Here is a 13853-nt window from a genome sequence, read left to right as displayed (position 1 = left end):
AACATAGTTACAACACAACAAACAATTTACATAATATAATATCTGTGATACATTTATTGTCATAGAATCAGCTCATTGGATTAAATTTTTCAAGTAAAGTACTCATTTAAATTATTGTTATATTTAAATTTTGTAGTTTATACCTTCGGGATATTACAGAAAATTCAAAAATAAATAAAATGTCCAAAATCTTATCTGAGGCGTATTTACAAACTATACATAGCCAGAACGCAACCATAGGAAACTGCTCGTGTATACTTTGTAATGCTGTTTTTAAGTTTGTTATTACAAAATATACACGAATTTTGCGTACTGATCGTGTATACTTTGTAACGCGGATGCATGCTTCTTCGTTCCAAACTATACACGATCAGTACGCAAAATATAACTACATATACCTACTACACCACTTTTGAGCGAAATAATAAATAGGCGTAGGCAATCAAAGACTTGTACAGCTATATATATCTACTTTTATTCTTCTTGATTGATTCAGTAAAATATGGAATAAAAATATTATTAGGTTAGCTTAGAAAAATAAATAGGTAACAGATATAAGGATTACCTATGGGTTAGGTTAGGTTCGTGTTTTTTTTAACTACACAAAAATAGCCGTCGCCTCGCAACCGTCTTCTTCTGGACTTATTAGATTCTTACATTTTAGCACTATTGTCAATTGTAAGTCGTGCAGTATAGTCGGGAACGAAGACACAAGCATCCTCCATACAAAAAATATACGATCAGTACGCAACATTACATACACAATACACATGCATTTTAATAATAGATTTCAAAAAAGCAATACAATAATATAAGCGCGAGCAATGGAAAGACGCCGCGCTTACTCCGAAACATACACGATTAGTCCGCATGCGTACTGGCGCTGTATATTTTGGAGCGCTATTCTTACTTACTTCACTACAAAGTATACGCGAGTACTTGCGTACTGCTGTTGTATAGATTGGAAGAACTTTGTGAAAAAGTTATTTCCAAACTATACGTGATTAGTTTCACACCGTTGCGTACTGGCCTTGTATAGTTTGGAAAGACGCCTTATCTGAGATTCACAATAAGATGTCTTTTTTTGCAATTTTTTTAACTTAAATTTTTAATACATATATTCATACAAAGATATTTCTTTTTTAGCATAATATTAAATGCATTTTAATTCGGTATCATCTTAATTATGCTTTTGCGCTGGGTTTCGGTTATTTTTAATAATATTTTAAATATTTTTTTCAATTTTCCAGACGGAAGGATAAGTCTCAAGGCAAGTCGTGTGGTGCAAAAGGTGGTGATTTAAAAATCTCTACTATCTTCTACTATTTAGTAGAAATATCTACCATCACAACCAAGCTACAGAATATTTATTTATGGTGTCAGATATTAGTAATAATTAATAAACATTATTTAAGATACAATTATGTGTTTTATTGAATAATAAATAAGTATTGAACTATGTTCTACATTTTATTTTTACCTTTAACTCCCAAAATTAGGTTAGCCTTGATTGAAACTTCTTTGGCAAGATTCAAAGATACCAAAATCGTCGCCTTATTCCATAACGTGACGGTATTGCCATGACGTGACCTTGAAATTTTAATTTCAACGCGCCTAAAGAAGTTTCACTGCAAAACTTTAAGTTAAATATGTAGGTTACTCCAGATCGAAATTTGAAATAAAAATAGTCGCAATTTGTAATATAATTAAAATAACAATTAAAAAGTCTAGGTAACGCTTGATGTATAGCTTTAATTCTTAGAAACAATATCAAAATTTCGTACACCGGCCAACGGGTTCCGTGGTGTAGTGGTTATCACATCTGCTTTACACGCAGAAGGCCGCCAGTTCGATCCTGGCCGGAATCATATCTTTTGTGTTTTTTTATTTTCTCTTAAAACATTATTATGTATGATTATTTATAATTATGTACAATGTAAAATTTAGCATCGACTATAGATACAAACGTGATTAATTTTAAATTTCTTGATTTTCATAATAATCACAGCTTTTTGTGTAAATTCTTACTGTAGGTTTTTATGACAGGGAAAATATAAAAATACACACATGTAATATTAAGTAGTATATGTATTTTTTTACAAGCTTTCCGCCTGCGGCTTCACCCGCTTTGTCTAAAACATAATAAATTATATACTAAACTTATTTATTTATTATTCTCTTGAAACACTCTATCTATTAAAATAAAAAGACGGGTTGCACTGGGGGAGTGCCGGCAGAAGTGAAAACTTGATTATTAACGTTGAGCATGTTTGTTATTTTGGAATGGTATCCGCCTTACGCTTTTTCGATCAGGTCACGTGTCCTGACGCGAGTTTAAGATTTTATACCCATTACAGAAAAAGTGCTCAACGCCGCTAAAGAAGTTTTCACTTCAAAAAACCGCATCAAAATCCGTTGCGTAGTTTTAAAGATTTAAGCATACATAGGGACATAGTGAGGACATAGGGACAGATAAAGCGACTTTGTTTTATACTGTGATTTGAACAATCACCAAAATCAGTAAATGGTCTTACTTATGTGTGTAAGCATAATAAACAAATTTGAAATTACATAGATACTATACATACGGTATACCTTTGTATTTAAACATGATACATACTAGCTGTGCTCCGCGGTTTTACCCGTATTGCTCCGCTCCTGTCGGTCTTTGCGTGATAATATAGAGCCTATAGCAAGGCTATATATGGGCTCGATAAATGGGCTATCTAACACTGTAATAATTTTTCAAATCGGACCATTCCATACCAGTAGTTCCTAAGATTAGCGCGTTCAAACAAACAAACAAAGTCTTTAAATATTAGTAGAGATTAAAAAAAAGCTCTATTGTTCTAGTCGACCACACGTTTTATTTTTAATACCTAACATATAGGTTACCCATACTTGTATACGTAGTATATTATTATTAGTCTGTGCCTATACCTTATTATAAATAAATAAATATTACATATAGGTATACCTTATTTTAAATAAATAAATATTTAATCGCCGCTACCAAAAAAGCGTGTGTGCCGAGCACACGTGTCAGAAGTGAAATTTCTTTGGCAAGATTCAAAGATACCAAAATCGTCGTTTTACTCCATGGCATGTCGGTATTGCCACATGACGCGACCTTGAAATTTTACTCTCAACGCGCCTAAAGAAGTTTCACTTCAAATAAATATCTTCCATTAGTAGTTTATTCACATTTTTTTTAATATTGATACAAATATGAATTGTTTCAGTGCTAATTGAGAAATTATTACGTTCCTGTGGAGATTTGGATACAATCTACGTTCTAGTGAGACCTAAGAAAGGAAAAGATGCACACACAAGAATACATGAGATGCTGGATGATTTTGTGAGTATAAATTACATTATTAAGGCCGGTTACTGAATCGAGATTTTTTTATCATTTATTTGGGGGCTTTTAAACATTTGCCCTTATGCAGCCCCATTGTAAAAACACCCTTAATAAATGCAACCTTATTTCCTTATCAACCTTGTTTATTTAAATCAATGAGAAAGCCTAGGACTCCTAGGAGCCAGATTTAATTTGATCAAGGTTTGAGAAAGCTTATGTCACATACAATAGAGGCATCATTAAAACATGGATTAGTACCTACGTTCTTAACGTGAAATACTCAATTCAGGAACCTGCCGTTAATATCCACTTTTAAATTGATTTTATTTGTTGGAACATGACAGAGTATAAAACTTGGTAGAGGCAGAATTCTAATATGTTGTTGTAAATTTATATAGCATTAAAATTTTCGATTAATTACGATTTTTTTACAACTGTTTAACACTCCATTCTCCTTTTGCCTATAGGAAGTCACATTTTTTCACTATTAATAAGTAAGTTTGCACAAATCTAAGATTAAGAAATAAAAATTAATTTATTAACTTCAATAAAACAGTGTACAATTTCATTAGAACTCTACCTGAAGATATTCATTTTCCAAAATTATTGTAGTTTCAAGACATTATTTAAGTATTTTCCTTCTTAAAATGAACGAAAAAACTTCGATTTTTATGTTTCAGCTTTTCAAAAGGGCACACGAAGAGAACCCAAAAGGTATACACAAGGTGATCCCAGTTCTTGGTGACATGGAACAGCCTGGTTTGGGACTTAGCCCTGAAGATAGAAAGATGCTTACTTCTAAGGTATGTTTGATGGAACCTTATCTTAGTCTTCTTATAATAGAATAAGTACATATAGAAGTAAATTCTTTTTGACTTAAGTTGAAACCGCCTTCCAATGGTCAGATCTGGACAAAACGGACTAACGACTAACCGGAAAGCACGAACTTTAAAATATAAAAAAGTTCCAAACTAACAAACACAAAAAATATTACTGCATTGTAAACGAATAAAAACAAAGAGAGAAAATAACATCACTTTCTGCTGCAAATTAAATTCAGTAAGGTCTGTAAGACTGTAAAGCGGGCGATTTGCTGATTTTCAGCGATCGATCAATTTTCAGAAGTGATTGATTAATTTTTCCATTACAAAAATTTAAAACTTCTCACATCTGTTTGTCATATCTACTACGACCCACAGGAGCGAAGCAAAAATGTAAAAATATTTGCATTTTTGCTTCGCTCCTATGAAAAATATAAGCCGATGAAATTGCTGAATAAATTCCTGTAAACTTTGACAACTGTTTATGAGTAGTCGTAATTAGTCATTATAAAATGATCGTTTGTCTGTATGATTTTACCTTTTTTGTAATGAAATCCGCTTTTCAGGTGTCAATAATAATAAACTCAGCAGCCACAGTGAAATTTGACGAGAAGTTATCCATAGCTACCGGTATAAACGTGCGAGGAACTAAGGCAGTGTTGCAATTGGCCAAAGAATGTAAACACTTGAAAGCTATGACGCATGTGTCCACGGCTTTTTCGCAAACACATGTTAGGAATATTGAGGAGAAGTATGTTTTTTATTTAGTTCTTAACGTGATAACGTTTTTAAAATCGTTTTAGTCGGGTGACATGTTCAGAAACTTGTGTCACACCAAAACCTCACGAGCGCGATCGCAGGTATAACGAGAGAGAGACGGACCGATCTCCCGTCTCATCTCGAGCGCTGCCACTGCATTATGTTATCACGTAAACATCTCGATCGTAAACCTACTTTACAAACAACCAATTTTTTTAGTATTTTATACAATGTATTAGGTTTTAGTCAAAGCGGGCGAAGCCGCGGGCGGGAGCTGGGAAGCTAGTTTAAACTATTTTCATATACATAGTCATCGATATATGAAAATATGATATAAACTAAACACATTTGGAACTACATAGTAATATTATATTCACAAGTCGAACTATATTTTCACTTTTTAGTATCTTTTATAAACCACTAGCGGTCCGCCCTGGCTTTGCCTATGGTACATGTTTACGTTTTCCCTCCATAAGAACCATCCTCGTACTTCACAAGGAATATTATTTAAAAAAAAAAGAATTAACGAAATCGGTTCAGCTTTTCTCGAGTTACACGCTTACCAACATATTTTGCGATTCATTTTTATTTTTTATATTGTAGATAAACTAGCTTACCACCCGCGGCTTCGCCCGCTTTGTCTAAAACCTAATAAATTCTATATTATAACTTTCCTCTTGAATCACTCTATCTTTTAAAAAATCGCATCAAAATCCGTTTCGTAGTTTTAAAGATTTAGGCATACAAAGGGACATAGAGAAAGCGACTTTGTTTTATACTATGTTGTGATATTAAAGATATAACTATAATATAATAATATATGTTAATAATTTCAGATTCTACGAACCGCCAATGTCAGTGGAGGCGTTAGAAGCAGTAGCCGAGTTAGATGATGACGTTATAACTTCGATATTACCAGCGTGAGTACTTTTAGAGTAAAGACGTGTGATTATAGTAGTATTTATTGATCGTTTGAAATTTGTACATACTAATAATATAAGAAAATCATTCATCTTTTGAAAAGTCTGGGTGACAAATTTTTATTTTTAGACAGATAGCTGATATTCTATATACTTATGTTTTTATATAAACTCAAGAAATATATTACTTTAAAAAACAAAAATGCCAAACGAATCCTTGTGCGATTTAATTTTATTTTTTAAGGCTTAATAAAAGTGATAACAAATAAAAAAAGCAATCTGTCAATAAATAAGATTTATTAAACACTTTTTGTAATATCACAACATTTTAAATCGCAAATTACAATATAAATTCTACAATATTTTAAATTAACTATTCTAAGTACAATAATAAAATTCTACAAATTTCCAGGCTCCTAGGAAAACGTCCAAATACTTATTGTTTCACGAAGGCAGTCGCTGAGGAAGCTGTCAGGAAGTATGGTGAAGGAATGCCCATTTGCATCTTGAGACCTTCTATTGGTAAATAACATTTCTATAGTTTTTCGAAGGGTACCTAATTTACGCAGATATGTATTATGTACGATGTATATTAGAAAGACAAATGAAAGTGTCGTTTAAAACAACCAACTAACTTCACATGAATGAGCTAACTTGAATGAGATAACTTATTTATTTATTTATATAAAACCATTCCTACCGTTAGGTACAGTTTACCCAATGCGATAGGGAGATCAAATTTTCAAATTCAATTTATTCCTTAATACAAAAAAATTACATTAAATAAGATTATAATATACAACCGCTACAATTATGTTTGATACCTACTCTAATCAAATATTATAATATATACTTATTTGTGTCCGGTTTCAATAAAAATATTTAGAACGTTTGATTCAGAATTTGTTTTCAACAAAGACTCGAAAACTTTTATAAAAATACATTCACTAGTAAATAGTTAGATCATTTCTAAATCTCATATGAGCTTCTCTTCTTCTCTCGTATAATAATGAATTAAAATTTAATCAGATATTTTATAAGGCGGACCAGCGATTCCAAATCGTTCTTCCAGATTATCATTTTTTTTCATTTAATTTTCTCTTGATGAGCTTTTTGAAGTGAAAACTTCTTTAGCGGCGTTGAGCACTTTTTCTGTAATGGGTATAAAATGTTAAACTCGCGTCAGGACACGTGAACTGATCGAAAAAGCGTAAGACGGATACCATTCCAAAATATCAAACAAGCTCAACGTTAATAATCAAGTTTTCACTTCTGCCGGCACTCCCCCAGTGCAACCTGTCTTTATTTTTGCAGTAATATCAACATACGAGGAGCCAGTACGCGGTTGGACGGACAGTGTGTACGGACCCACTGGTCTTGTTGTTGGCATCGGGATTGGCGTATGTTTATTTTTAATTTAATTCTAGTGAAATAAGTAATTTAATGTAAAGCTTATAATTTTGAATGAAGGCAAGGCAAGGCAGTTTTAGAACTAGATTGTCATAGAAGTTATAAGTTTATTATAATAATTTAGGAATTAAAGACTAGAACGAAAGAAAACTCTATAATATACAAATTAAGAATAAATAAATACTAATAGGGATTAAAAAATCATTGATTATTCCTAAATTCTAATTGTTAAAACATCATAATTCATAATAGATTTTATAATAAGTTGTTAAGTATTATATTTTTTATTTTTATTTTTATTTTTTATTTTTATTTTATTACATATGTATATTACTAGCTGTTCCCCGCGGTTTCACCCGCATTGCTCCGCTCCTGTTGGTCTTAGAGTGTGAAGTCCCGTGTCCCCGTAGTGGGGTAGGGGGCAGATGTATTATTCATACATCTGTTTCACTGGTCGATTTTTCTTTAGGGACAAGTAGGTGATCAGCCTTCTGTGTCCTGCCAGACCGAGACATTTTTTTTTCGTCTCCACCGGGAATCGAACCCAGGACCCCTCGGTTCTACGCTCACGCGTCAACCACTGTACCGAGGAGGCGGTCTTGGTCTTGGTCTTAGAGTGATGGTATATAAATAGCGTATAACCTTCCTCGAAAAATGGGCTATCTAACACCGAAATAATTTTTCAAATCAGACCAGTAGTTCCTGAGCTTAGCGCGTTTAAACAAACAAACAATCTTTTCAGCTTTATAATATTATTATATATTTTATGCGTTTTTATTTACTCAGGTACTTCGCACAATGTACATGGATTTGGACAAAGTAGCAGATATGGTGCCGGTGGATCTGTGTGTGAACGCCATTATCGCCTCTACTTACCATACTGCTAAGAACTTTAGGGAGAAGTAAGTTACTTACTTATACATACTTAGTTATAACTTAATGATAAAGAGATGTATTTTAATGTTAAAAAGCCAGAGGTCGTGGGTTCGATTCCCAGTTCCCACACGGGGCAAATATTTGTGTGATAAACATAGATGTTTGCTCTGTGTCTGGGTGTTAATTATCTATATAAGTATTTATTTAAAATTATATATGTAAGTTATGTTTATCAGCCATCTGGTTTCCATAACACAAGCGAAAGCTTAGTATGGGATCAGCTTGTGCCGTGTGTGAAAATTGTCCTGAAATATTTATTTATTTATTTATTTTGTTTACAGAATTTTTTCAGAGAAGCTTTTTTTAGTTAAGTTTACATTATATTCATTATTCATAGGCTTTGTGTCTTTTATATTTTGAGGAGATATTTCTAAAGATTACTTCATTATCTAATATATATATTCATTGAATTACGACATTCAATTGAATGACTAGGCCGAGTAATGATTTAACAAGCGTCACTCAATGTAGTTAAGTATTGAATGTAACATAGCTCTTTGAGCAGAGCAAATATAACGCTCGGCTAATAATTTATATCAGGTATCTATCTACTTGATGAAGTCCCATCAAAATTATCACATGTTTCGAAGTTACCGTACCGTATAAATAAGTCTCAAAAACAAAAAAAAATGTTTTATTTTCACTGCAACACATTTTATTCATATATTTAATTAATATAACTTTTACCCACAGCCAAACATCCAATATCCCAATATACAATTTCGTCTCGGGATCCCAAAATCCCACGACGTGGGGTGAATTTATTGAATCTAACCGACGACATGGTACTACCAGACCCACTACTAAAGCTGTATGGTGAGTTATCTAAACAATTATATACTCAAACTCAAGCATTTATTTATTCAATTAGACTTCTTATTAAAGCACTTTTGAATCGTCATAACATTTTTTAACATTTACCTACCACCGATTCGGAAAGCAGTACCGGAGAGAAGAACCGGCAAGAAACTCCATAGTTGCTCTTTTAAAATCATGTCAATATTACAATTTTAATTTTACATAGTAATATGTAACTACATAATATTATATGCCATAGAACTATTATATAATTATTAATATTAATAATTGAAAAGTTAATTTCGAAGTGTAGATATATGTCGCCGTCATTTGGTTGAATCTGCTATTTGATTTAATCACTAACGCGTTCATTCAATTACGACATTCAATTGAATGACTAGGCCGAGCCTTGATTTAACAAGCGTCACTCAAAGTAGCAAGTTAGCGGACTGTATTAGCTCTTTGAACAGAGCATATAATATAACGCTCGGCAATTGAAATGTCGTCATTCAATAAACGCGCTAGTCATTCAATCTAATATTTCAACCAGACTGCGACATATAACACTTTGAAATTTGACTTTTTAACACAATAAAAACTCATTTTAATAATTTATTTTTCAGGTACTACGGTTTAACACCAACGAAAAGTTACTACATGTTCTTATTCTATAATTTCTTTCTGCACTATTTACCGGCTGTGTTGATTGACACTTTTTGTGCTCTAACTGGAAGGAAACGCAAGTAAGTAAAATATAAAAGTGTGTGCGTGTACTACTTCGTGTACACACGTAAGAAGTGAAACTTCTTTATGACCTTATTTTTCAAAAAATAATTTACTATATGCAACTTTACAGAAATACGTCGAATCACACGTGGTAGGGATAAAAAAAAGATGGCGCGTAACGGAAAAATGTCACGCGTAACGAAAAAATGTTACACTAAATTTTTTAACAACCCCGATAAAGAAGTTTCACTTCAATAATTATCTTTACTATAGCTGAATTGTTTGTTTGTTTGCTTGAATGCGCTAATCTCTAGAACCACGGAGCTGATTTGAACAATTGTTTCACTGTTGGATAGTCCGCGTTTATCGAGGCAGGCTTGCAACTATTGTTGCAGTTATGAATAATAATTTCCGAATCAAAATAAAAAAAATATCGAAGCTACTTAATTATTTTATATATGTAACTTTAAGTATCTCGATATAAGTTTGAATTTGAATTTTTCAAATCGGATGAGTAGTTCCGGAGCTTAGCGCGTTCAAACAAACAAAAAAACTCATCAGCTTTATAATATTAGTATAGATTCTCTATTTCCATACACAAAACGACCAATTTTTATATATTTTATTTCAGCATGCTAAAATTCTACCACAAAGTGCGAAAACTAGCGAACATATTGTTCTACTTTTCGACACAAGACTGGCGGTTCACGGACAACAATGTTCAGAACATGTGGCACAGTCTAACGAGCCCAGATCGAACTGTGTTCCCTTTTAACATGGCGGATATGTCTTGGGAGTATATGGCTGAGACTTTTTTGTTGGGTAAGTCGATTAAAAAGTGGGAGATTAAAGTTATTTGATGCTGACATAAGCTATCAGGTTCCGGTGCATTTACATCAAACGAACGAATGCTCATTGTACCCCACTATGTTATTTTAGAGTAAACAGGCGTAGAGCATTCTTTCGTTGTTCTTATTGCGTTTGAAGATATTCTATGCAATGTTCTAATACTGAACAACACCGAATACGAGTTTTCGTTTACACTAAAAGATCACGGAAGAATGCTCTTGCTCTAACTATAGCTCTACGTTCTTTTGATGTTAATGCACCGTCATAGTGACGTCGACAATTCAATATGACAATCAATTCCATATGAAAAACAGATACTCCAAAAATGTCGCAAAAATGTTGTTGTTAACAAAATGGATAGCATTAAATTAATATTTATATTTTTACAGGACTTCGAGTGTATTTGGTGAAAGACGATCTTTCAACGTTACCAGAAGCAAGGAAGAAGTGGAACAGGTAATATACTAGCTTAATGCCGCGGCATCACTCGTGTTTTATCTACCTATATTTTCATCCAAATTTAAGACAGTAGTATATGTAATTCTGTGCAAAGTTTCATGCAGATCGTCAACTGTTTTTAGCGTGAAAGAGTGACAAACGGTCATACTTACACACAAACATTCAAGTTTATAATATCAGTAAAACAATTAACTATTTTTATCATCTATTTTCAAATTGTTACCTCACTCATTTCAAAAATATTTTATCTCAAACGGAGAAAGCAAAAGGTTTATTTATTTATTTACTTGAAAAGGTAACTAAAATAGTAAATACAGACATTACATTTCCATCCATTTTAATGATTTTCTTTATTTTCAATTATTTATCATTGAGTTACTACTTACTACTATGTACTACGTAAGTACTAGAGAGGACATCGCTACTACAGGATTTGTAACACGAGTCAATCGTCTCAAACCAAAATTTTTTCTTACATTGATTGGTTTTAATTGATAACTTAATTCATATTTTTTTAATAAGGTAAACAATATTTATTTGTTACATTGATTGATTTTAATTTTTAAGTAATAAGAACCAGAATATCTACAAAGTGTATGACTCGCTAGCCGCACCGCGCCGCCATCAGTTTTTGTTCGTGGTGTCCTCTCTATACGTAGTAATAATACCTCAATATTATTTATTAATATTTTGTTTCTTTTCAGGTTATACTACATGCACCAAACATTAAAAGTACTTACATTGTGTCTAGTTATATATTTAGCGTATTCAGTACTTAATTTTATTAGTTGCTTGATATTAGGTTGATGTTTTTAGAAATTATCTGTAGTTTAAGACCATTTTTATTTATGTTTCAATTTCCCGCCAAAATTTTGAGATTATATTAAAACCATTGAGATATACATATGGAGACGACACCGCCTACATCACTTATGTTCCGCTCAACATATTAAGCCATATGGCTTAACTGCACGCTCATTTTTTATTGGTTTAAAGTGAAACGCATCAAATATGCCTTCGTGTGTGTTACGATATTACACAAATAATACGGAAAAGTGACTAACATAACTTTTCATCGGTAAGTACCTAACTAGATAATAATTTTTAAAACTTAGTTAGAGCAAAAAAATGGCGCACAGATATTGTTCGTGGTGTCTCCTCCATACGTAGTAATATTATCTCAATGATTAAAACACATTTTTATTATTAAATTTGAATTAATATGGAAATTTAGAAAGGGTGCTTTTGCACTAATAATGTGCGAGGAATGTGTTTGTAAAATAAATACAAATACCAATCATATCGCTTCATTTAGTTTAAAGTTTGAAGCGATACTATTGGTTGGTACAAACATATTCCTCGCTACACATCCTCCCCGGGTGAGCGCCCGTCCGATAAGGGCCCTCAAATATTTAACACAATATTAATATTAAAATCATCATTTAGGCCGCCTTTCCATCTGCAAGAAAACTTCCGCAAGAAATGTCCGACAGTCTGTCTGACAGCAGCTTGCAAGTCTAATTCCGCGTTTCCACCTGCAAGTAGACTTGCAAGCTGCTGTCAGACAGACTGTCGGACATTTCTTGCGCAAGTTTTCTTGCAGATGGAAAGGCGGCCTAACTTAGCAGGGTTTTATATGTCAAAAATGTATCATAAATGATGACATAACATACATATAGACGTTTTTTTCTAACTCTATTTAATGCTGTGAGTAAAAACGGTAACGGTAGAAAAACATCGAAGGATTTTGTTAACTTTTTCAAGTATTAATTTGAAATTCGTAAATTGTATTAAAACATACATTCCGATAGAAGATATTATACTAAGGTTTTTTTTTATATAAAACTAGCGGTCAGCCCCGGCTTCGCCCGTGGTACATGTTTACGTTTTCTCTACATAAGAACCATCCTCGTACTTCAAGGAATATAATAAAAAAAGAATTATCGAAATCGGTTCAGCCGTTCTCGAGTTATGCGCTTACCAACACATTTTGCGATTCATTTTTATATATTAAGATAAGATAACAGGGAAAAAGAAGGTTGCCATTAATTCTAAGCACATTTTTTGTATTTAGATAAGTAGTTAAATAATGTGATAATTGAAATAAAGAGATTATAATATTATAGTGTTGTGTTTTATTTTTGAATCCTTCCATTTTGACTCATTTTCAAGTGATCCTTGTCTAGGTATGATCAAAAATTTCATTAGTCTAAATATGTTTATTATTAATTCATGTTGGAAAATTATATGACTTTTTTTTTCACAATAACAGACATCATCGTCATAAATTAAGCTTAGTCTGTGGAATCTATTTTTGTTCATAATCCACTATATTTTATTACAAAAGTTAGAGATGTTAAGTACTCTTAATGCGAATACATCTAAATCGATCTAGTCGTTTCGAAAATTAGCCTAAACAGGCATACTGACAAACTGCAATAGGTACTTTAGCTGTAAAAACCGTCAGATGTAATTTCGCATTAGCGTAATATAATATACTAGCTTTCAGCCGGCTGAAAAACCCGCAGTTCCCATTCCCGTGGAATTTCCGGAATAAAACCTATGTGTTAATCCAAGTTACCCTCTATGTGTGCTAAATTTCATTGTAATCGGTTCAGTAGTATTTGCGTGAAAGAGTAACAAACATACATACATATACATACATCCATCCTCACAAACTTTCGCATTTATAATATTAGTAGGATAGAATAAGTATAGGTTCTGGTCTAAATAAGGTAATGTAATAAAACAACAAATATATTCCATTTATTTATTTCCATATCAATACAACAATGTTATCCAATAGGCCTTATA

General features: G+C 32.4%; 1 protein-coding gene and 1 non-coding gene across 3 annotated transcripts in view; both read left to right on the top strand.

The window, feature by feature from the left end:
• Positions 1–12876, top strand: part of LOC149895643 (fatty acyl-CoA reductase wat-like) — a 42075-nt gene extending 29199 nt beyond the window's left edge. The window contains exons 3-14 of one of the 2 annotated variants that reach the window (XM_090118664.1): positions 3243–3358; positions 4042–4164; positions 4749–4933; positions 5778–5861; positions 6274–6383; positions 7176–7261; positions 8058–8173; positions 8901–9023; positions 9629–9748; positions 10363–10553; positions 10970–11036; positions 11744–12876. In XM_090118664.1, the coding sequence (XP_089974790.1) occupies positions 3243–3358; positions 4042–4164; positions 4749–4933; positions 5778–5861; positions 6274–6383; positions 7176–7261; positions 8058–8173; positions 8901–9023; positions 9629–9748; positions 10363–10553; positions 10970–11036; positions 11744–11846 (1424 nt within the window). In that variant the 3' untranslated portion in view covers positions 11847–12876. The remainder of the gene's footprint in view (positions 1–3242; positions 3359–4041; positions 4165–4748; positions 4934–5777; positions 5862–6273; positions 6384–7175; positions 7262–8057; positions 8174–8900; positions 9024–9628; positions 9749–10362; positions 10554–10969; positions 11037–11743) is intronic. The other variant, XM_090118663.1, reaches the window with a different exon arrangement.
• TRNAV-UAC (transfer RNA valine (anticodon UAC)) lies at positions 1796–1868 on the top strand. Its single transcript has one exon. It is a non-coding gene; the product is annotated as a tRNA-Val (tRNA).
• Positions 12877–13853: the final 977 nt, after the last annotated feature.

Source organism: Colias eurytheme, chromosome 30, assembly GCF_061535395.1.
Source record: "Colias eurytheme isolate Ceu_HAF_F1 chromosome 30, ilColEury1 Martin Lab GWU primary, whole genome shotgun sequence".
In the NCBI taxonomy this organism is placed as follows: Eukaryota; Metazoa; Arthropoda; class Insecta; order Lepidoptera; family Pieridae; genus Colias; species Colias eurytheme.
This window is presented reverse-complemented; position numbering and strand designations above follow the sequence as displayed.